Raw genomic sequence first — 25,559 nt, forward strand, 5'->3', positions numbered from 1 at the left:
TTTTATTTTATTTTTTTACTCATGCACTGCGCGGGAAAGCCTAGTTTTTTCTCTCGGTCGGGCGTCAGAATTTGTGCAGAGGGGACAGATTCTCCGGCTGTTTCCCGCTGCCAGTCCAAGGTGCAGAAAGCGATGACGGCTCTAAGAGCACAGTCACGTGTGGCTAGAGAACGATGACGTGCTCTGACGTGTGGCCGTCTGCTGTCAGAAGAGTGACTCGTAGGGATACACTGTAAAATGCACCATAGCGGCTGGAATCACGCAACGCGAAATCACGGGTGTTTTGTTTCTCTGGCATCCATGAACCTTCCACATATCCTACGAAAGACTCCTCTGGTGACTCCAAAAAGACTTCAAACTTTAGTTCCGTTGACACAACACATACGGCAATAACACGGAACACCAAGCATAGAAATGTACACTTTCCCCCACAAAACGATAGAACGCTCCACCTCAGATAGTAGGATTGGTGCTGCCGTTTCTTACCAATGAAAACTTTCCAAGCGCGCTCATCCTGGGACTGCCGCCATCCAAACGGCCATCCAAGAATGACTGTGTTGTGTTTCATGCCACCCAGGCCAGCAGCCTGAATACTGCAAAACATACAACAACTATTTTGTCGCTACGTTGTATAGCAGCACAAAGGCATTAAAGAGAGTATGAGCTCCCTATAATAGTCTAATGACCGCATTTTGCAAGGTGCCTGTGTGCGACTAACTAGAAGTCTCAAGCCAGGAAAGTTCTTTCAACAACTTATCAGGTATTATATGTATATCTCATCCTCTAAGCACGTCCACAGCACAAAGACTTACAGAAGGTTCACTGCATGCTCACAAGCAGTGCCGGGTTTTAGTGGGGAAGGGGCATGGCCCCCACCTTCGCAAAGTTTGTTTTCTATAACTACTTAGTTTTTCTTAAATCCTGATAGAAATATAAAGTCAGAATTTCGACACAGTACAATATTTGTGCTACTGCAAAAAAGAAAAGGAAAGAAAAGACAAACGAAATAGAAATTTAAAAAAAATCACATGATAAACGGTTTTTCAAGCCGTAACGAGTATCTCCACATTATGGCAGAAGACAACTCCCCGGTAATAATCGCCGTTGTTTGAAATTTGGCTCGGCATCAATGGCACTAGTAAGATGACGCAAGTAAATCAGTATTTTTTTTACAACAGCGAGTTACTAAATAAATCAAGTACTGAATCGTTTACTCAATGCATCAACATATGATATATTATACAGCAATACAGGTAGCTTACACTCAAGTTTAAAGTTCTGTAAAAACCAGGCCTTCTGTATTCATATGAACCACTATGCACAGTACTGGCCATGCACGTAGGCCCCCACAACTCAGTGCCCTGGGGCCCCCACCCTTATAGATCCGGCACTGCTCACAAGCTCAATGAAATAAACAGCTATGAATATGTCATAGCCTTCAGAGCTAATTGACTGACAACATACTTACAGATGGCATATTGCATCGACTGTATTGTGACCAACAACAACGTCCGCAAACCCTTTCACTTTCTCTTCCTCCAGAACCCGTTTCAAGCTCTGAAACAAAAACATAGGCAGCAAAGTTACCTCCTACTCAAAAAGCTCAAAGCTGCTCCGACCTGTTTTGCTGCCTGACTCTCACTGTACATCTTGCAGTATTCGCCCTCGAGGACAGCACATACAAGGGTCAACCCCTTGCCTGAAATGTTGATAGATATTATTCGGATACCCTATATGGACAATTGCAAGTGCACAGATGCACAATGCTGGGATGTATTCAAGTGTAGAATTTAAGAATTTCGGAATTTGAACTGAAGGGCTCAAAACATACCAGCTTTCAGTTGTGAAGCAAAGCTGATGAGCTTTCGGTATTTAGGGCTCAAATCTTCATTTAGTTTGCAAAGTACCAGCACTTGGGGACGCCAATTCTTGGTATGCGGGGGCCCTTCTTCCAGTCGCAACAGGCTGTAACGGGCAGCGCTGAGCGCCAGACCTCGCAGGCCGTCACCCCACTCTTTCTCGGCTCTGTAACACATAGCACAGAGATATGTACACACATGGTACGCATGCTGATTTTGGACTACCATTATCCAAATGGCAAGCTGACATATGAACCTACCCTCTGTACTCAATGTACTTGTAGACAATACCAGCGATGGCCATGGCTCCCAGGGCGTAGTACCAGCTGCTCAGGAACATGACAACGAGGCAAAGGACGACCCCAGTCAATGAGAGCGACCTGTAAAGAAACACCCAATCAAAAAATCCGCTGTACTCTTTGGCGCACTGCCAAACGCGTACGAAATGCGATACCATTGCAGCGGATGGACTATGGTCCCTGCGGTGTCACCATCAGAGGTCGGCACTCGTGACCGCTGCTCACTCAATCTCACTAACACCCTGCCCAGCTCCCCTTTTGTTCACTCATGCTCACTCATCTCGTGCTCAGCTCCCTTTTTGTTCACTCATGCTCACTAATCTTGCGCTCAGTTCTCCGTTTGGTCACTCATGCTTAGCTCATTCGCCACATTGAGCATGAGTGAGTTTTGCCGGGGTATGGTCACCGTACATGACATCCGTGCGGAGCAACGGCAAGCACGACAATAGGCTGGTATGGGCCTCGTCCGGAAACACGAGGCCCATAGGCAACACTACATCTACACTTTAGGCAACACTAAATCTATTCTAATCCTTCAAAATCTCCCCACTCAACTGCTGCCCCGATAAGAAAACGAACGAGGGGAGATAACGCACTGCGAGGATGAAAGGACCCCTCTCCACTGACGCGACGCTTCACCAAGGCTCGAAAGTGCTCAAGAAATGCTATTGCATTTAATATGGCCACGCGTTTTCCATGTAGCCGATAGAAGACTGTAACGATAGAATGCTAAACATTGTAACGGTACAGTCTTCTATCTGTAATTCTGTCTCGCTGTAATTACAGCTCAATACGTGCAGTGCTTCCTAGCAACATGGCACATTGTATTCCACAAGTTTAGAGCCGTCAGCTCTTGACAATGCTATGAGTGCTATGCCTTTCGCATATATTAGAGCACACGCTCGAGTATTTTCGAATGCTACAATTCCACTCGACATCCTAATCAGATGTGCTATTATTAGATTTGATATTTGAAATACCCGTTCGTGCTTTTATACGGGGTGTTCCACCTAACGTGATAAAAAAACGTATTAAAAAATCTGCATGTCTGAACATTATAGGGGTCAACGAGGGAGATTTGTCTCGAGGGAGATTTTACTACGACTTCTGAACATTTTATCACACTTAATTCTCGAGAAATTTAATTTTCTCAATCGAATTCCGAGAATTTCAAAATAAACCTCCTCTTTTTTTGGACAGAAGCAGAAAGCGCACGTCGGATTTACCCCATTGCATTGCAAAATACATTCCCTACTACTTTGCTAATAGCTCAAAAAAGAGAAAAAAAAGCGCAAACAGTCGTTATGAGGCGCGCAAATTGTTGGCCGAGCTCAGTTCTTCGTCAAGTTAATGCAAGATGCGCCGGAAGAAACATAGTCACTCTCCCCTCTGTTTCCCTCTCGCTCTTATTGCAGCTAACTGCGTTGCAACCTACACTCTCATCGAGTAAGCATGGAGGCGAGCGGCTTTTTACGGAGATGATGGGTGGGAAGACGTTATGGACCTCCTAGAGGATGGCTACGTCGTAACGAAAAATCGCGTAACACGATAAAGCCAACAACAACCCAATTCCAATTGAGAAAATATTGCATCAAGATTCAGTAGAAATACGCAATCGCTATTCTTTTTCAGCAAACTAGGGAGCTTGAAAAAAAGAAAAAGATTACAGCATCACGCAAATTTTGCTTGGTGCGACTACGTAACTTGTGCGCATAGAATATAAAACAAATAGGCAAAGACAAAACGCACGCATGTAGTAGAAAAAAAGAGAAGCAAAACCTACTTTGGCGACTGCAGAAATGAATCACCCTTGTTTCGCTTTAGAAAACTACGTCATATAACGCGCATTAAAACAACTGTGCCAGCTAGCTTGCTTTCGAACGGTGTTATGATGGACCAATAATAACATCGCTAAAAACAGATAAGGACGACACCAGACGGACGCACTGCACTTTCAACAAAGGTTTAATGAGCCGACACCTTACACAACACACCAGCGCCACGTCGCGCCATCGATAAACACGTTTTTTAGCCCGTGTTTCCAAAGAATTTATGTATCGTATCAGAGTAAAAGACTGACCACGAACTAACACAATTATCTGCAAGCAACTTGATCTGCCTCGCTTCCTCAAACAATAACGCACCCCTACCCCTGCAACGGCTGCACGATTGTTACAGGTTGTTAAATGTTCTACGAAAGAACTGCTTTCACATTTTTTGCATTCTTGCGTTCACGCAGTCTTGTGTTGGCACATCTGGCACTCTGCCCAATCCATACTTTTCGACAGGTAAGAGTTTTATACACAACACCTTCTTCGCGCGATTTTATTGTGTTACCAACAGGCCCAAATTGGTACTTTATTCATCAACGATGGGCCATCCACCGGACATGGTGCTCCTGAAGGAATTAGTGATTCCCAGGATACGTTGGCCCAGTTTCGTTTCAAAGTTCCCCGAAAAAGAGGAGACGCGACAGGCGATACGTCACAACCCGGTCTTACCCATCCCTGCAGACCTTGGGAAGGTGAGTCGACAGAGTTAACTCGCTGGTTTACTCGACCAGGGACGCTAAGTTCGTTCAGTGTACAGATAACTTGATGTGTCGAGAAAATAATCGAAACGCGTCTATTGGGCAGCGGGCAGCACCGTGCGCAGCGCTGTCCAATAGGCGTGTTCCGATTACTTATCTCGACGCACCAGGTTATCTCTACACTGAACGAACTTGGTCTCCCTGGGAGGCTATGCTTCGCTGATCGTCGAGATAACTTGTCGAGAGCTGATTGTCGAGACGCGTCGAGAAACGTAAGCGGAACGAGCTTATTGAACTGTGGGGAGCACCGTGGCACCCGCTGTCCAATGGTCGCGTTCCGCCGGCTTTTCTTGGCGTATCAAGTTACTGCGACAATCAGCGAGCATAGCCTTCATGGTTTTGAAACGCAGGTACTGATGTCATCGAGTAACTCCACCAGGTTATGAAACGGCCGTCCGAGTAGAATGTTACTCCCGAGTTAACTCGAGTAGGTTTAGGAACGCAGTAGAAGCTTGGAAAAGGAAAAGTGAAAGGGCTGGTACATGGCCTCCTCGCATCACTTCTTTCGGAGATTTGAGCGCAGCCGGCAATTTGCGCGTCTCGAAACGACGGTTTTCGCAATGTGTTTTTGGCTGTTACTATTGTAGTAGTGAATGTATTTTGCAATAGAATGGGGTAAATCCGGCATGCGCTTTCCGAAAAACGTAAGGTTGACTTGGCAAATTTCGGAATTCAATTGGGAAAATTCAATTTCTCGCGAATAAAAAGTGATAAAAATGCTCAGATGTCATGATGAAATCTCATGATGAAAATAGCATTGACCCAATAATGTTCAGACAAGTAGATTTTTAATACGATTTTTTTTCACGTTAGGTGAAACACCCTGTATAATACTGTACTTATTAAATATGGCATACCAGTGGTAATACTTGAAACGAGGTCGCCAGTTGGGTGTCTTCAGAAGGCTTTGCAGAGTACAGGCCAAGTTCACGAACATATAACACATTAGGAAGAACCTGAAATAAAGTAACAATGAACAAATCCATAAGCGCACTGAGTGAATGATTGAAGACTCACTGAAGAAGCGCATTTATCCATACATTTATGTAAAAAAAAAAAGACTGACTGCACGCATTCACACAGATTATAGAGCTCCTCCACTACACCAAAGGATTAAGAATCTGCAAATATGCATGCACTTAAGCACCTAAAAATTTGGTGCAAATATGCAGGGCGTTTTTTATCCTTTACAGACAAAAAGGCCCTATGAGAGCGGGAAGATACAGTAGAATCAGGAAGATACAGTAGAATCGGACCTCTTCAAAAATCCTGGAAGGAGCACATACTTTGAGATATAAACCGCCAAATTTTGATATGAAAATGAGCCGAAACCAGAACTACGCACTTCCCGAGGCCTGAAACCACATGCCATTCGGCTTATCTGGTCCGGAAAGCGATCTATCTGGCCATCAGATAAGTGCCTACTCCAATCAGCCCCATCGTTACAAAACACGTGGCTCTCCTACGCGAACGGCCGTCGCTCCGTTTGCGCTCGAGAAGTGTGTGGTTTCGCTTTTGGTTCATTTGCATTGCAAAATTTAGCGACTTATATCGCAAGGTACGTGCTAGTTTCAGGACATTTAAAAAAAAGGACGGTGGATTTAAATAATGACTGGCTCCAATTCTGCTAATCTCGCATTTCTCCGAAAACGTCTAATTAGGCAATTAGTCATCCAGTAGTTTTCGACAGGATGTCCGCCAGGCCGCAGAACCCACATGTGAAAACTGCATTTAGGTAGTTCTCATAGTTTTACTACACAACTTTTGTAAAGGAAAAAAAAAAAAGTCCGGTATGCCTATACAGTCACCGACCGATTTTTCGGACTCGACGGCGATCGCGCAAAAGTCCGAATAATCGAGCAGTTCCGAAAAACGCATTCCACTAAAAATCATTTCATTCAGTTGAGTGGCCGAAATGTTTTGTGATGAACTCTGATCATGATTCTCTGCCATCACATCCGCTTGTGGTCCACCAATGTACATTTCGTCACTGTGCACCGACGAAAGTACCGCCTTCACGTCGTCCTCGGAGTCGGTCACACTGTCCGATCCATCAAGCACTTGCCGAACGATCTTGTCATCGGTCAGTTGGGCACATGGCTGCGTTGTCCATTTAATTGAAGTTCTCAAACGTCGTGGCAGAGGGTATTTCCAAGTCTCCGTTGCGCAAATCACCAACAATACATTAAAAAAGCAATCTGCGCCATTTTGCACCGACTTTCAAACACTGAGTCACTTTTGAGCAAAATCGCTTCGTTATTGCGGGCCAAGATCGCTACGCGTTGCGTCAAGAAGCACCGGAAGCACCGGCACTGAAGCAAAGGACAGGTGAATGGCGTCCGTCACGGCAGCAGAAAAGTGGGACTAGATGCGCAGTTCATCTATATCCTGCAGTTCGAGATGGTACGAGGGTACAAATCATATCCAAAATGGCGACGGTAATTCGCGATGGTGGCTGACTGGCGTGGGGGTTGGGGGAACAAACCCAAGTCCGAAAAATCGCACCAACGGGATGTACGACGTCTGAAATTTCGGGCGCTCTTATACATTAACTCTATAGGGCGTGTTATCGTCCCATGGCGGTGTCCGAATAAGAGAGTACATCCGAGAAAATGGCATCCGAAAAATCGGTCTGTGACTGTATGTATATAAATGATTTTCCTGATCAGCTATCATGCAGCTACCGGTAGAATGGTATAATGTGCCATCGCAAGAGCGACTGAGCACACCTGTACGGTCCCACCTAAGGTCAAATCTATTTACCCGAGTACTCCAAACTTTCCCTTTTCTGTTCATCTGGTGAGCAGTGTCAGCCAGGAGTATGGAAGAACCAATTCTGACATTGCCTGCTGTTATGTAAGTTGGTTCCTTCTACAATATCGCCTATGTTCATAGCCAGATTACAAACGTTACAAATCATAGTAAAATGTGGGAGCATAATGTGGTAGTACAGCAAGCCACGTTAGTTGGCAGTTGGCAATTTCAGAAGAAATAATGTTCTAAATTTAACTCTCTACAAACAATATCGAACTCCAAAAAATATTTTTTTTTCGTAAAACATTGTGCAGACTCTATATTGTGCGTGCATGTGCGCCATAGCAATGCATGTTATAAACACTTCAAACATATGTGCTAAAAAATCCAGTTTGAATGCACTCCAAGGCCCTAGTAAGAAAAACTTACATTGTGAGGATAGGTGCAATATGGTCGAGGTTGCCGATCAGGATGCCCAACTCAGAGATAAAGGCTGTAAGCAGGAGAGCACGTACCGGTTCCCCCCGCGAAGAGCTGACACCGAATACATTCAGGACAGGAATGACGCCGTCCTTTGCGATTGCTTGAAGGAGTCGCGGCGCGCCTATGGAAATACACCGCTAGAATAAAGCTCCCTTCCGCTAGAAGTGAGCAGGGCAGGATCATCTCAAAAAGCCAACATTTTATCCTTAACACTCTAACCTTTTGAAAGAGAAACAAGGACTGCTCATAATCTCATTCATATCTGGAAGTTGCCACTGTGAAAGCTCAGGTAAAATTAGCAATGTGTTCCAACCAACGCTCAGATATCCTGAGCTGCTGACCATACTGCTGCCTCATTTTATGTCTGCATAATGTATGCATAGGTCTGCGCATTTTCAAAGTCTGTTTCCATTGGACACCCATATATCGCTATACAAGCACAAAAGCTTTGCAGGGTCTTACAAGGAGGCGAGAAATAGCACTGTCCCAATTTCTGGATTTGTTTCATCTTTCACTGAACATTGTTCTGTGAGATCTCCACATTTGTAGCCATTAGCACCTATTGCCTTAAGTGAACACAGAGAAAGGTCTATGCAACAGCCTCCTGTATGACAATATTAGTGAATGTTAAAACATCAGAATGCAGCATTAGACAATATTCGCCAAAGACTGCATATGTTAACAATTTGCACCACACTATTGAAGTCCCCATTCTGGTTTCTATGTGGCCACACCCACATTGCAGAGCCAATTAACTCATTTCTCTTGGATTGTGGAGGTGGCATATGCTACTGAATGTTGCCAACGCATTTTGTAAGTACACTTGATAGCAACCTATGTACCAGTGAGGGACTGGAGCCCAGCCCCGATGGTAGACAGCAAAGAACCCACTACGACAATCAGAGGGTGTGGCCAGGCCATCTGTGCCACTCCTAAGCCACCGTTAATGCTTTCACCGAACCTGCACAGAGAACAAAAAGCATCATGATCACATGCATCCCAATCTGCATGTGTAAGCTTATAATGTGGTACCACTTGTCTGCCTAGCAGGGCTTGCCTATTAACCCTTACAATATAGCAGACATAATTCTGAAGGATATTAAATTTAGCTGCTCCAATGTGCCACTTACTTATCCCTCAAAAATAGGTTGTCAAATGCAGCTCCAAACAAGAACACTCCTGTAATATCTAGGTCTGTGGTGAAGGAAAGATTAGCATGATGTCACATAGTTGAGTGCCGCAGTACATTAACATAGTACAGTTTATAGCAGCACTCTTAAAAAGCGAATATGCCCAATAATAACAACCCGAAGCTGACAAAGGGATACAGACAACGGATGTTGTAAGCTGAGCAGCCAGAGTTCCAACTGGTATAGACTTCTGGGCATCTGCAAGGTCTCCAGAGCGATTCGAGCCAGCCATTATCCCTGGGGTAAAAGAACCCGTGATCCATTAGTCAAAATCAAAACAATCCAAGTCTGACCATAATTTTAAAATTTTTTATGATTGGATGCATTTCAATCAGTGTAGTACAATCAGTATAATAAGATGCAGGATGATGCTGTAGTAGAGCTTCCCCTAGCGTCCCTGCTTACTACAGTATCCTGCAATATTTCGAAGTTCCATTTCCTGTCTAACCACTCTGCTGCTCTACTCTAACTGCTCACGTGTCATATTACTCAAAGTCCAGTCGCCGACTGATTTTTTCGGACTTCTAGGAGCATTGGAATCAGTCGGAATTATCGAGCAGTCCGAATTTTTCGTCAATGGGAAAAATCGACTTTTACTCAGAGTCTTTATTCCAAAGTGTTTGGAAGGCTGCCTGTGCATCTATGCTCTGTCGCACAAACACGGGACGACGCAAAGCATTTCTGTTAGCGTAGCGTGTCGCTGTACGCATTCAGAGCATGCTGACGGCTGAAATAGTTTCCGCGGTTGGCGGCGGAGCAACAATATCGTCGTTGTCGCCGTCGTCGACAAATGATTTTGTGACGCGTTAACTCAACGTAAAACTCAACGTAAAACTCAACGTTAAAATTTAATATAACATCGGAGGGGAGGGGAGTGTCGTCATGGAGGTTAGAGTAGGTTGGGTTAGGTTAGCCTACCCATCCAGAGCGCTGCCGTTGACGTCTGCGCTGAAGCTCTTTTCTGCTACGTTTTCGCTAAAAAACTATTAGGACGGATACTGTCCACTATGTAGTACTGTCCTTAACAGCGTTCCCCGAATTCGCATGAACTGTGGCCAGCACTCACGTTGTAGATAGTTTAGTTTTTATATAACAAACGTTGAAGTCGTGCATGGAAGTCTATAGACTGCCCACGGCATTACAGTGAACCATCGCACCTAACATATTTACTGAAATAACATTTCCCCCACTTGACGTAGTGCGTAAAATTTAACTACTTTTATTGTCTGTATTTCGAAATAAATTGCTGCAACGCGCCCAGAGCGCAAAAACCTAACACGCGCGCTTGTGCGCATGCGCTACGCTGGCACGACCACAGACAAAACAGAAGCGGATATGCATTAGGTCTATGGGGCATTTGACCGTGCATGTTTTGCTCGAACAGTAGATAATTGTTTTGTTGTTGTTTTTTAATCCGAAAAATCGGTCAGCGACTGTACCCAAGCAGCAAAATACACTGAAAGTCGAGTGCAATAGGGGTGGACGGGTAGATGAAAGGCCTTGAACAGATTCATGAAACTACAGAACATTGATAAGACACATACCGTTCACCCCTAATGCACTCGACTTCCAGTACATTGTGCTGCTTGGGTAGCTCTGTGCAGTTTGCCATCCTTACAGATGTAAAACAATAAAACAAAACAAAAAACAGCACACGATCTACCGCACGGTTTTCTCCTCTAATGAGAGCGATCAATATAATTGAAGGTCTCATGAAAGGCACGGCGATTATAAGCACGTACCAGTTACCGAAGGGAAGAAGATGGCAACTAAGAAGGTGAATGAGGTGGTAATATCACAGACAATCTGATTATACATATCCTCCTTGTGTGGGAAGTAGGACTCGTCTGAGAGTGAAATTATCTCGCCCTTTTCTTTGAACTTGATAGGTATGTTGTCTGAAATTGAGAGATAGAGAACAAGCTTGAGTGTAGCAGAAAACCCTTGCCACAGATTTACGCTGTCGTTTTCAATGCAGAAGAGTGCGGCGCGTACCAAAGAAGACGTCACTGGCAAGTCCAGGCATCGCAGGCTTCAAGTGAACGTCGTGTTCCTCGAAGTACTTGTAGCAGGTGTAATCGTCCTCGGAGGAGATGTTTAGACTGCGCTTGCAAAATACATGGAAGAGGGATTTGGATATATTGCGATCCTTGCTGCACACATAGTCACCTCCTGATAGGATGCGGTCGCCCAAAACGCAGATTCTGTAAATAGGTTACGAAGAGACAATAAGAAGGTACGACGCGCCTATGCGACATGGGAACTTTAACCATGCTGCACGCCCAGTAGACCTTTGGGTAACACACTCATCTATCGCGCTTCGGCCTTTTAAAAATAACAGAGAAATGACGAATCGGCAGGGACGCACAAATACACGGGCAGGGGCAAATGCGATGTACGAGGGTGGTTCCATAAGTTTCCGGCCCGACCCACTTTTAATAGTCATAGAGATGAAACAAGTGTATCACTTTTCGACATAGTCACCCTTAACTTCGATGCACTTTTGACACCTTTCAACCAGTATTCTTATACCCTTGAAAAAATAGTTCGAAGTTTTGTCCACAAAATGCTGGAAAACTGTCTCTTGCACCTCACTATCGTTTTGAAATCTCCGTCCTCTGAGATCCCTCTTCAAGTTTGAGAACAGGAAGTAGTCACTCGGTGCCAAGTCTGGACTGTAGGGTGGGTGGTGAATTTCTTCGAAGCCGCACTCCTTCAGTGCAGCCTTGGCAACAGAAGCCGTGTGGACAGGGGCATTGTCCTGGAGCAACCGGACACCTCGACTCAACCTGCCGCGCCTCTTTTCCTTGATGGCGTCTCGCAGTCGGTGCAGGAGTGAAGCATAATAAGTCGCATTCACTGTGGTGTTCCTCTTTTTGAAGTCGATGAGGAGGATCCCGTGACAATCCCAAAATATTGTTACCATGATCATCTTTGTGGATTGTGTGACCTTGGCTTTTCTTGGGAGTGCTTCTCCTGGTTTGCGCCATTCCATCGACTCCTTTTTCGAAAAGGGATCATAGTAGAGCACCATAGTCTCATCCCCTGTGACAATTGACTTCACTATTTCTTCTAGCTCCAAAAACTCTTTGGCACGGACGACGCGCTGTTGCTTTTGAACTGACGAGAGAAGTCGTGGCACCCATCTCGCACTGACCTTTTTCATGTGAAGGCCCTCGCCGATGATGCGAAAAACAGTTGTTTTGGAAAGCCCCAGCCTTTCTGAGATTTCCTTCACCTTCAGACGCCTGTCGCTCAGCACTTCCTCCTCGAGAAGAGACACATTTTCTTGTATCACCACTTCCACTGGACGACCATCGCATGGATCATCTTCAATGGACTCTCGCCCCAGTCGAAACTGCTTAGCCCAGTCTTTTACCGTTGTGTACGACGGAGAGGCTTCCCTGTAAACGTTGTCCAGTCGCGCTTAAATTTGTTTAGGCGAAAGTCCCTCTTTTGTCAAGAATTTTATCACAGCGCGGTACTCGATTTTTTTCCATTTTAACTGAACAGTGCACCCTGGCTGTTTGAAATGCCGCTCTTCAACCGACTAAAGCATGGAGAGGGTTGAGGGTGGTGCTCCGGCCCTCCAACAGATGGCGCCACTCGTCCTTAATCGCATTTTCAAATTCGCGCGCATTTTCTACCTCGGGCAGGAAACTTATGGAACCACCCTCGTATGTGGAAGTTATTTCTCCCACTGCGGATTGCTTTGTACGTCACTTCAGAAATATAGTTTTTTTTTGTTCTACGTAATTCGAAAAAAAGAACAAGACAAGGAGTAACGGGAAGTATCTTCTCCCTTTTTGATCCCCCCAGTTAGTTACTCAATTTAATCCCTCTTGCTCACTGCATTTGCCTTCACTGGAAATCGTTCTTTCCCTTTCTCTCTTATTATAACTAACGAGTGCCCCCCCTCTTTTTACACTGACCTTTCCTAGCGTATACAAAGCACTTTGGAGTCTTCATCTGCGGACTTGCTTGGTGCAACATAGTAACTGAGTTTTTCCCCTGCGTAGATGCAGTATATGAGGTATACTTACTGTAGATCCGATTTTCCAGCATAGTTGACGAAGGCTCCCACATACACTGAGAAGAGGGAGACGAGAACGCAAAAGAGGGCGATAGGAGCCAGCTTGGAGACGAAGGCAACGCCGATGAACACGACGAATGTCATGATCACCAACAGGATGGAACCGTACGTGCGGAAATTGTGGTACATCACCTCTTGATCCTCACGGAAATCACCATATAGTGACATGTCGGGAACCAGATAGTTCTACAACGGAGAAAAATAAACACGGTTAAGTGGTGGAAACAGAGGCCACACAGAGAATCGTTCGAGCAAGGTGCATAAATTACCTGCACTGCGGTTAATTTCTCGAAAGCCAAACACCCGTAAAGATGCACACTCATCATTCTAACGTTTACAATTATGCTGTTCTGAGTAGCGTCTTTCCCACACTAATGACAGTTTCTTAAGCAGGCGTACTTGTCAGTTGTTCTCTAAGCATGGCGCATTTGAGGGAAGAACAAAATATATTAAAAAAAAAAGGAGATATAGAAGTGGCTACCTTTTGAACCTCATATAAGAGGCGAACTTCCATATTATTATTACACTTATATTATTCTCATATATTATTTATAGCTACACCAGATGTCGCGCATTGTTGCCGTGAAGCAGCAGATCTTTTTTACACAATCACAATTATGCACAGACTCATCGCTTTAATTAACGACGACGAAAAACATGGCACGCTTGCCACGACAACTCTTCAGTGAAGGCATATTCTGCAGACAGCGCTGAATGCAAGTAACAAGAACAGCAACAACCAGAAAACAAGAAGGGGGGGGGGGGCAGGAGGATAAACACGGCACTCAACGTATTTCGCGACAGCCCTAAATTATGCAGCAGCTCCAACCAGAAAACAAATCTGTACCCGAGACACACCCTGACGGGTAGAATGATTACAACGCTGTAACGTCGAGACACGTCGCGACGCGTCACGCTGGTCCACCGATTGTCTTTCCGCCCGTGGATTGCCGAGAGGCACAAGATGCAAGAATGGGTACCACCCGTCTTTTCCACTGATGGGGCGAGATGCCTTATGGATTAGGGAGCGCGGCAAATTAAATGGCTTCATGGAGTCAGTCACGGGCCCATGTTGGATGATGAAAACGCAAACAACAAACAACCACGGCAATAGGGCTCACAAGAAATCCTGCGGAGATTGAAATGATCCGAGGAACTCCACTTCAGTAAGCTTCAGACGAGAGAGTTAGTATGAACTGAGATGGTATAGAGAGAAATAGGTGGAGGCGGCTCAGAACAAGAATAGTTCTTTGTCCTCCTGCGTACTTCAATCAGGCTTGAAGCGGTGAAGATGCGCGACAACCATTGCGTACGTTTTGGGCTCATTATTTGCAGATGCGTATACCTTAGTGCTATAAAATTCGAACCAAAGGAAAAATGGCCAATGTGAAAAACGAGATTTCATTATTCGGCACGCGCTATCACCCGTCCAATAGAATCCCTTTTTGCATTGTCAAAAAAAAAAGAAAAAAAAAGAGAAAAAAAAAAAGATCTCGCCCAATCGTCACGAACCATAAAAGCACACAGAAGCGGTTCTCAGGTTAACATGCTGTCCACCGGGACATCGTGCTCCTGTCCTGAGAAATGCTTTTGCCCTTATTTTGGCTGCAATAATTCTAACTCGTTGCAGGTGACACAATGTGTAGATTGTTGAAGATTCTCTTCATGAACTGATTATCGAGATCACTTTTAATTTAAAGTGTATTTATTTCATTTCGTATTATAAATTAACATAGCTCAAAGACGCGCTGTACGCAAAATATAAATCATGTCGATATTGTCACGGATGAAAACAGATGAGCGAGACGGCGAATAATCGGCGGACGCTTTATTCAGATGCTTAGCTGGCTAACACAAGAGCGGTAGCTCTTGAACAGAACTAAGGTAAAGGAATAATGCTCCGACTGGGAGCTCACAAGCTTTTATGCACAGCGGCGAACATTGTAGAAAGTGCCTGTTGTTGTTGCGTGTGGTCGCCCCAAAGACGATACGTGGCAATATGAACAACATTATGCTACAACAAGAAGCCGCAAAACATCATAGTTTAGGACAGTTCCCCTTGAAGTCGGCCCAGGACGCATACTAACCCCCTATCCCCCACTCCTTGCTGCTGTCCTCTCTCCATCTGTCCACATCTGTACGCCGCTCATAGCCACAGTTGCTTCGCGGCGCTAACACGCAATAAAAAAAAAGTTGTGGTGGGCAGACGGAGGTGGAACTTCGGGCAGCAGCTGCAGATTGCTCACGCTATATGACGTCATACTTCTCGAAACTATAAAATAACCGGCCGGTAACGCCAGAGCAGGCGTAGAAGAACGTGTTCACGGCATACCCGTACATGCGCCGGTACATACACCGATTAATCTAAACTGTCAGGAAACATTCTAATCATTCGAAGACAGCAATCGAAAGTTATAGTTGCAGCACAGACAAGATGTCACCGTCAGAAACGCTACATCAAGCCCAACTTCCTCTCTTCGCAAATCGCCGAAAGAGCGCTCACCTCAGATTTTTGTATGCTCTATACTTTGGTAGACTAAGAATAGATCAACATAAATACATATCTAGGTCACACCGTCAAGGCAGACACACTAACATTAATGCACTGTCCCCTATATTTGCTAGAACAAATAGGCTAAAATACTCTTATTTCCCTACGACCATAGAGGATTGGAACAAACCACAACAAACAGGTTTGATTCTGAATTCATATCTTCTGTCTTGAAATGAAGTGTCACTGTGATGTCTTTAACTTGCTAACGTTGTACCATGTTACCACGCATCGGCTATTCCGTATCTGTACTTGTCCTCCTGCTTGGACCCTTGAGGGCCTGTAGTATCTTGTAAATAAGAACTTACAAGGAAAATTTCAACGGCTCCGGTGATGTACATGGCGGCAGCTACCGTAGTCGCTAGATAGAAGAGGATTCCTACAGCGCCGCCGAATTCAGGTCCCAGGGAACGGGATATCATGAAGTAAGAGCCGCCCGCTGAAATAGAATGCAACAATATTAAAGACGGTATAACAACAACAGTGGGTGTTAGTAGAGCGCTGAAAACGTGAATTTCCAGGTACCGTATCTACCGCACTCAATCGACGGATAAGATTCTGAGTCATGTACGTTGCCGTTGATTCTGGTAGGTACCGTAGCTTGACGGTGACGTCATCAACGCCCTACTAACACTCTCTAATAAACGACAAAGACGCACGTACCCGGGACTATCCCATTTGTAGCGATCGCACTCAGAGAAATACATGTAGTAAAAGTCTGCAAAAAAGATGTAATAATAAATACAGCTACAATCGTGTCCAAAATCACTGCAGGAAGCAGCACTACACTGTGAGAATAAGGAGAAGGACAAGCACTATTTGGGAGTGATGAGTGGATGAACGTTTCAGAAAGGGAAAAGACAGGCCGGTTTCTTTAGACTGACGCCTGCCAGACTCCTCCATAAAACTATTAGCGGCCGCTTAATTACGCTTAATTTAATGGACCTACAATGCGATCCATCCGTGAGCAGTGCAACAGGCGGCAGGTTACAAGTGACATACACACACAGACAATAGTCCAGTTGTGTGGATAAAGGGAGTGTTCAGCTGGCCATCAAGGCAGACGACAGTTAATTTACGTATTCAAACGTACCACTACGCAGTTTTCCATATTGCTCCGTTTGGCTATGCAGCTAGTTGTTTCACGTCATAATATGGTCTTTGCTTATAGTATAAACTCGACCATGAGATTAATAAAAAAGAAAAGAAAAGGAAGAGCTTTTAAAGGAAGAGCTTTTGAAGAAAGCAGCCGCAGTTAGGCTCCGTGAAATTCGGCGAAGTCTGTCTGCTGCGCTGCGTTGCCACAATTCGTGGTTACATAAACATTTCTACACTGCTACATCCAGCGCATTCCGCCTTCAAAACATTTCAATTTCGCTTTAGTGCGTTTGATGAAGATTGCATTCCTAAAGTCCTTCAATGCCACATTTCGTGGCACATTTTCTATATAGATATTTCATACAAAATCGGAGGTATTTGTTTCTATGGTAAAAACCTGAGGTACAGCTAGTGACGTTTTTGGCGCCTCTGAGTAACATCCAATGAGTAAAGAGATGTTTTTGTGTTCTCGATGACGCAGTTTTCTGACATCAAGCGTTACATAAGGGCTATGTTATTCGTTATATAGTCCAATGATCAATTGGTTTTGAATCAACGAAATCTTACCGCGCGCAGTACCGTACAATGCTATTGTCTAGGATTTTCTTGGAATTTCAAGAATAAATGTCGATTTCTCGACCCTTTTGCTTAGTTTTCCCTGTTGAATTAGCCGGCCTCGGTAGCTCAATCAGTAACGTGTTGGCGTGCTGAGCTAAGATCGAGAGTTCAATCCCGACCGAGGACGATAGCACTGTGGGGGAGGTAAACATTGCTTTGTCGGAGATTTCCGGCGCTCGTCGAAAGAACTCACGCTGGAGCTCACATTGCTGACACAGCGGCGACAGATCGCACCACAGTTGAGGCTCCTATCAAGTGTTATACCAATGAATCGTCAACTCTCACTGTATCGATGGCGACCAACTGACGTGCCGCTGAAAGCACTCGAGATGCTCGCGTGTAAAAGGTATAGGGTAAAGTTGGACAACTTGGAGACAAGGGCAAGTTGAGGACAGTTTGGGTTTTTCGCGTGGCATTTTCTTAGCAATAATTTTTCTCGTCTGTGACACCAGGGTGACCACTGTCGTTGTCTGGGCTTTGAAGTAACGTGTTGACGTTCTGCATGTGGCTTTCTAGAAAGACGTCAGACGCTGTTTTGCAGATGTGGTCGAGGTAAGAGGGGCCTATTTCGTCCCATCTGTAACTCTCGCGAGCGCTGACTTCCGATTTGCTCACTCCTGCTCCTCGGCTAATAAAATATGACCTCGCCGTTATGATGCTGTGTCACTGCCCTGTGTTTCCATGGGCATTACTCGTGGCTGACCGTTTCGGCTGGCCCAAACAAAAGACAAAATTTAAACCCGGCATTAATTTTTTGACGTCCTCAACTTATCCACAGGGTGGGGTAAGTTAATGAAAATATGTGCCCTGTCATTTCTGGCTCGTACGAAATAAATATCGTGTTTAGCAGCACAGTAATTTGTGGATCATTTCTCAAAGGTTTGGGGATTCAGTTAACGAATTATGGTACAATTTAGCCGATTATTCTGACTGCTATTAACAAAATGGGTCAACTGTCTTCAACGTAGACCACCTTACCCTACGTAAATTTTGATAAGGAGAAATATCGATGTCCCATATAGTGAGAATCGATTATTCAGAGCATTTTGCAGCCGGTGCTGCGATGTGGGCCAGTGTTTCCCAGCCCCTTTATGTGAAACCCTTCAGGGAGAATAGGAGGCAGGGCAGCCATGACTACATCGAATAGCGCTCAAAACACTTCCACTGCGTTTATTGAGGAACTCGTGTTGTGAACGAATGTTGCTTTCCAACGAAGAGATGTCCACTGTATACTTCAATGCGTACGTTGTGAAGACCTTACAAGACTTAACTTTCCAGAACCCTACCATTATGTGGGCCGCAGATGATACTACTGGAGAAACCAATCTATGCGAGTTCATATTAATCTCTCCATTAGTGTGCAAACACTGGAGACACTCATTTAGCGTGGATACTTTCCTAGACCTTCGCGCGATCAGAGGCTGGTGGACACAGTTGAAGTCCCAGGAGGAGGTGCAGGGACGAGAAGATGGGCCCGGCTATGGCCAAACGATTGCACGCATGTCTACGAATATTTTGCTGTGCCGGGGTTCGCTGTCCTGCGACACGCGCCGCACAACGTTTTTGAAATGGAATCACAGCCTTGTTTTCATAAGACCATTAGGGTAAACGTGCCTAAAGTCGCACGCCCATGGAAAACCAGGGTTTGAGCCTAAAAGACTAAGTCATAGATCAGAACAAAATCCGTCACTGATACCTCGGTAAATGCACTATATAGTAGATAGGTGAATTCAAAAAATGCCGGTATTGTACTAAAACACGTTGTTTCAAAAGCTCCCTTTTGTTTTCCAATAAAGGAAGCTGGTTCCTAAATTGGTTGGACCCTCTACAGAAAAGTCCCGTTTCTTATTCTTTTTTTTTTTCCACATCATAACTCGAAGACTCGCCGACAATCAGAAAAAGTGACCCATAGTCGAAACCCCTACAGTTAAAACTTCTGCACAAATAAAAACATACGTGACAAGGTCGCAGAGCAGTACGCAACGTCGTCATAGCTCAATTATAGTCACCGCAGATGCTGTGGTCCAAACTTTCTGTGAGCTCTACTAACTTTCGCGCAGCTGACGCAGACCCAATATAAGTGGTCCAGACGACATATATAGACGACATCAATTACAGTATATTGACACGCTGGTGCTCGCATGTAGGAAAAAACACCCGTGGTCCAATATACAGGAAACACGCAGTGAACCAATATAGGCAAAATGGCTCGCTTTGCTAAGTTTTACCAGCAACGAAAAACGTACAAAGTACATCCTTGAACGTGAACATCTTCGACACAAGTGTGTCTGGTTGGAGTAAAAACAATAGTGAATAAAATCTCAACCAAGGTACAGGAAGGGGATATCCGTCGTTTCGGAGCCAGTTCGGCTCCTTCCTCGCAGGGGTGACTACGATGGCGTTGGCAGCAGCGTTCTTGTCGTGGTTCAAAGTGGTGTCGTGGTACACCCCGCACACTACTACTCAGATAACTGAGTGTATAGCCCTCCCAGCAGTACACATAGGAGTGTAAACAGGAGCATCCGAGAATACGTAAGAGAACAAGGCAGAAAATTGCATGCACGAGCCAGAGAAACAAAATTCAATCACGTGTTCCTCGCGAGGCTTACCAACACGCCGGTGGCTAGTGCCGCCATTCTTATTGCTCCTCAACATCATCTACATGGTGACGGTGGGTGCGATAACCGCATAGTTTGGCGAAAATAGTATCGGGCCATTTTATGCGATGGTCCACCAGCAAGGTTCCCCAAGCGGTTGCGTCTCACCCAGTCTCACGATTAAGCTGTTGCGTGCCTATCCATTTCTTTTTGTGCGTTTTCACCTCGAAAGGGCGAAGGTCGTCGTCTTCGTCGACTTCAGTAATTTCAGAGTGGCGATGTCGGAGAGCGCATAGGTCTCATCACACGCTCTCAGACATCACCATCGACCTAGAGATGTTCAAATCACACAAAGCGCAAAAGGATATCGGCAACAACAGCAGCTGACTCTCTAGCGGAACGGTAATTAGGCATAACGCTCATGGCGGCTGCAGCCGGCGGAAGCCATTATTCCAGCGTGGAGGAAGCTAGGTTCGTTCTTTTTCCTCTACCTACTTATCAGTTAGTACTTAACTGTACGTGGCTGTACTTTATATACTTAGCAACAAATAAAAAATAAAATATCGACTATTGCGCTATTGCATCTGTGACCGAGAAGCGTAATTATTAAACCCTCGAATTTATCTTTTGCGAAATGAAAATTGTGCACCGTTCCATCTACGCTCAAGAAGTGGTCGCACTGCTTGGTTTCCCTGCATCTTACTTGTTTTTACGACTCCCTGTGTGCTGCGCTTGAACCCGGCTCCGCGACGTCTTTGTGAAAGACTCTGCCGAGGACACGGCCGACATTAGGAATCGCGCGCAAGTCACATAGGAGTCACAAGTGACTCTAAGGTAGCGAGCCGTCATTTTAATCACTCACCGAGATTCCTGATGTTCTCAGTTGTACTGTTTGTGAAAATATATGTCGCACGCGTTGTGCATAATTTTATGGTGATCGGGTTCCCCATGCGCTAGACCCGCTTTCCACAAAAAGCAAGAATAAAGGAGTGAACGGAGAGCAGTGACGCACACCACAAATCATGTGGCATAACAGCGACAATTAACAGTGACTCTTTTTCGCGATCTGCAGAGAGAGGATGACATCGTAATAATGACGATGGACGATTACCCCTTTTTCGCGGGCCAACCGACTCTAACCAAAGCGAAAGTGCTACAGCGCACGTCAAATGGTGCGCTTTCATTCATTTGTATATCACTCTTAGAAATGAACTTCACCGCATAGCGCGCTCCTAGCCAACCATCATCTCGAATGATATCGTTATCTACCCTGATTTGCTGAAAACGGGGGGCGTACGCCATTTTTGTGACAATTATGAGCAGCATAAGTGTCACAGAAAAAGGCGTACGCCTACCGTTTTGAACAAATCGGGGCACATAGCGATATCATTCGAGTTGATGGTTGGCTAGGAGCCTGCTATGCGGTGAAGTTCATGTTTAAGCGTGAACTTGTTTCTCTGATGCAGAAAAAAAAAAAAACTTTCCTGCCATCTTTCTGACATATCAAAGAGACCCGGATAAAAAGTAGGAAGGCACTTCGTCTGCAGTCAAGGTCTCATGTCCAGGACTGGCAAGCCAGAACGGCACACGGGAATGCAGCCATTAAGAAAATTATACCTCGGCTAACGTCAGCGAAGTATGGATGTTCTTTCATGCATTTGCCAAATGAGTTCCCGGTTCTTATAAGTTCACGTATGCTGTGGGATTCGAGGTCGTTGTAACATCTTCGCGAACTACACTCTTAAAACAGAACTTCACCACACAACACACTCCTAGCCATCCATCATGATGAATGACATCGTGCGCTCCTCCATTTGTTGAAAGCGAGAGGCGTACTCCTTTTAGTGAAACTTACGCAGTTACGTTAATTGTCACAAAAAGGCGTACGCTCCGCGCTTTCTATAGACCAGGGGGCTTAATCGCTTCATCGTCGTTACGGTCGTTATGAGCTAACGAGCGGCGGGAAATTCAAAAAGATGGGCACGTGACACATTGCGCGGGACGTATCCCACGCCCTTCACGTACCGCGCGAAGAGCGCCGTGCATGTGTTTTATCACGTGCCCTTCTCGAAGAGTGCCCCGCCTCTCGTTAGCTCCTGACGCGTGCAAGTGATTAAGCCCCCAGGAGTGCTATAGGTACCGCTCTGTGCAACGGTTGGCCTTCAGCGATTTATGCGGTGAAGTGTAGAACAGGGGGTTCTCTACCAGGGGGTAATTTCCACAGGGGGGAATTTGTGGGTGTCATGAGGGAATGACATCTTGCAACATTTGCCACTGAACGGCCCTTCACTCTTAAAAATGAACTTCACCGCGTAGCACGCTCCCAGCCAACCAGCATCCCGAGTGACATCGTTCTTTACCCGATTTGCTGAAAACGGGGGGCGTACGCCATTTTTGTGGCATTATGCAGCTCATAATTGTCACAAAAATGGCGTACGCCCCCTGTTTTCATCAAATCATGGGAGAGAACGTCGTCATTAGGGATGATGGTTGGATAGGAGCGTGCTATGTGGAGAAACTTTGTTTTTAGAGTGCAGCGCGCACTTCGCCGGGATCGCCTCGACGGTATGGCACGAGTCAGCTCCTAGGTGCCTACGGTACTACGGGAAGGGCTATCTAGAGGCGCTTCAGAGTATCGACACTGAGGCAAAAGGGCGCCATGTTGTTTCCGTTTGACCTCCAGCGCCATCCATGGAGCGCTCTTCGAAGTGTTGTCTTCTTCCACTGCCGAACTTAATCTTCGTCTATTTCTACTGCCAAAGTAGAGGTGGGGCTGGAGGTTAACGGAAACAACATGGTGGCTCTTTTTGCCTCAGTGACGGTACTCTGAAGCGTAGCTTATTTAATTAGTCTAGGACTATCTAGCGACAAGGCCGCGCGCAACAAACAATATATACTTTCAAGAAAGACAGGAGACACAATTGAACAATGAAGATTTTTATGTGCCTATGACTTTTGATGGGGTTATAATGGGGAGTTGGGGGTATAACGCTTTGAGGAATGGCAAAAGGGGCGCAGGGAACAAAAATAAATAAGAAAGGGGTTTAAGACCATTGGTGTAGGACAAAGACAGTCAGGGAAAACCTTGAACTCACATCTAAAGTCTATCGTCACAAACACGCGTTTAAATACCTACTCTCGCGCTATCTATCTCGGGCCTTCGACACGGGCAGATATTTAAATGCAGGCAGGGGCGGACCAGCCATACATCTTACCGGGAAAGGTCCCTGCGGACCGCGGTTCCCGGTCTGACACGCGTAGGCCGCCCAGCACGGTTACACACACGCGGAAAGGAGTTCTGCGGGTCACTCCGCGTAGGCAGACCTTTTTTATTTTTTTTTATTTTTATGATTATTATTATTTTTCGGGTGAAATTTTTCTTCCAAGACCGTCTCTGAGCGCAGGTATTACTTAACAACTACCCCACTTTTCAATGGTAGCTCAGTGAGATTCGAGTGTTTCAACCACGACCTACTTAATAAGAGAGCGACCAGTTCACTTGACCCTCGTCCCAGCGCCGGCTTTTTTGTTTCACATGTTTGCCGCAGGAGCATTGGTGGCGCTAGCGACATTCCCTACTTCAGTGGGGTTATAGTGCTTATGCGGTAACTTTCTTCGCATCCGCGTCAGCTATTTGTTCCCTTTTTTCGACAAACATGTCGTAATCTTTACGCACCAAGCCGTCACGAAGACTGTCAGTTCACATGGGCATGGTTTATTCCGTAGTGCCCTTTTTGCAGGGCAAGATGCCCCCTCGCGCGAAAAGCGAAAAGGTGTGCTGTCATCTGAGATATTTCTCTAAAAGCTTACTGTCCAACTGCGGTGACTTTTATGTTACCTCTTAAAATATTGTTAACATTATTGCCTTTTCGTTTTGAGCAAGTAGAAAAGATTTGCAACAACAATTCACTTTGGAGACGACGAGTCAGACCCACTTGTACAGTGATGGCACCAACTTTAAATACATTTTAAATTTAAATAACGGCTTATAGAAGCGTATCGCCACAGGAAGAGCAGCAGGAACTGCTGCTAGCCTATGGTCCAGGGTTGCGTGATCTGATGAATATTTCAGTGACGATACTTCCTGTCTCGGTTCAAATGTTAATTGGTGTTGGTGAAACCGGACCTTAGTCCATCACTCAAGGACTGAAACCGAAGCGAATATCAGTTCGGTTACGGTTCAGTGTTAGAATTCTGAAAGCGGTTTCGGTGACAGTTACGTGGTTCGCCGTTTTAATGCTTGCGGTTACCGGTAACCAAACAGTTGAACCGGTACTTTTTCGGTTTTCTCTAGGATGTATCCGCAGGCCGCGTGGATGTCGCAAAATGAGCTACAAGTGCACACGGGTAAAAATGAACACATAAGTCTAGGGAAATTTTATTCGAGAAGCTTAACCGGCTCTTTGCATGGCTAACCTTGCCTTTTTTATATATAAACAAGTCCCCTCCCACATTAGCAGGACTGCACTGGAAGTATATATTAGCGAAAACGTTTTGAACTGTTTCCCTTTTACTTTGAGAAGTGTAGCCATTATATGACGAAGAGATCTAGTTCAATAGAAGCATGTTCAACACCACTAATTACAGTTGTAAAGCAATACAAATATCGCATCCAAAGTTGATCGCGTTCACGCTTGAACAGATTCTTGTGATCCGGTAACTGAAATCACATGATTCGGTTCAGGATACGGTTTCAGTTAATTGCGAATGGTGAATTGCAGATATGGATCTGGAAGAAATTTGGGTTCCAAGCGGTATTCGGTTGCGTCCCGGTTGCAGTCCATGCGCGCACTTCCACGTGACAGAGCATGATTGGTTCCGGTGCTGGATCGCCAATGAACTGATTGGGTCTTTACAGCGATACCTGTATAGGGGTGGGGGTGAAGGACCAACTTCTAAGGGAACTGTGCCGACATGCATATGTCTGAAAGCGTCTGACGAAAACCCAGGAAAAAATGCAGATAGCAGAGCCGGCCCCGGGACTCGAACCCGGGTACCTCCCAGACTCGACCAGGTATGGGGGAACTTGTTTTGCAAGGACGGCGTGGTATCAAATCAAGTACCTTGTGCTGTGTACCAATACGAGATGCGCTCGTGTCACGCACTGCACATGCTTATGCCATACCATACCATAGCACGCGAAAACAAAATAAACAGTATCCCTGTGAAGTATGCCCCGACAAAACGAGTACAGCAGTCGATATTGTACATCACAAACCAATATACACGTCGAAAAGATATATACACGAGTTAATACGAACACCCTGTCGTCACATGTCCCAATGCGGCGTCACGCTGTTTCAGACTTGTGCCCGTTACCGAAAAAAAGGAACTAAATACCGTTACCCGTTACCTCAGAAAAAAGTAACTAAATACGTTACTCGTTACCAGCGTACAAAAGTAACGAGTGCTCGTTACCCACAGGTA

General features: G+C 45.3%; 1 protein-coding gene across 1 annotated transcript in view; it reads right to left on the minus strand.

The window, feature by feature from the left end:
* Positions 1-25,559, minus strand: part of LOC135378263 (solute carrier family 12 member 4-like) — a 239,106-nt gene that overhangs the window by 18,880 nt on the left and 194,667 nt on the right. Inside the window, exons 5-19 of the mRNA XM_064611244.1 lie at positions 16,483-16,537; positions 16,128-16,258; positions 13,219-13,454; positions 11,171-11,379; positions 10,918-11,073; positions 9,314-9,412; positions 9,116-9,173; positions 8,828-8,946; positions 7,932-8,106; positions 5,606-5,704; positions 2,120-2,239; positions 1,832-2,025; positions 1,620-1,699; positions 1,469-1,557; positions 487-593 (exon numbers count right to left, since the gene is read on the minus strand). Of these exons, the coding sequence (XP_064467314.1) occupies positions 487-593; positions 1,469-1,557; positions 1,620-1,699; positions 1,832-2,025; positions 2,120-2,239; positions 5,606-5,704; positions 7,932-8,106; positions 8,828-8,946; positions 9,116-9,173; positions 9,314-9,412; positions 10,918-11,073; positions 11,171-11,379; positions 13,219-13,454; positions 16,128-16,258; positions 16,483-16,537 (1,927 nt within the window). The remainder of the gene's footprint in view (positions 1-486; positions 594-1,468; positions 1,558-1,619; positions 1,700-1,831; positions 2,026-2,119; positions 2,240-5,605; positions 5,705-7,931; positions 8,107-8,827; positions 8,947-9,115; positions 9,174-9,313; positions 9,413-10,917; positions 11,074-11,170; positions 11,380-13,218; positions 13,455-16,127; positions 16,259-16,482; positions 16,538-25,559) is intronic.

The sequence above is a fragment of the Ornithodoros turicata genome, chromosome 1 (assembly GCF_037126465.1).
Source record: "Ornithodoros turicata isolate Travis chromosome 1, ASM3712646v1, whole genome shotgun sequence".
NCBI classification, from domain to species: Eukaryota; Metazoa; Arthropoda; class Arachnida; order Ixodida; family Argasidae; genus Ornithodoros; species Ornithodoros turicata.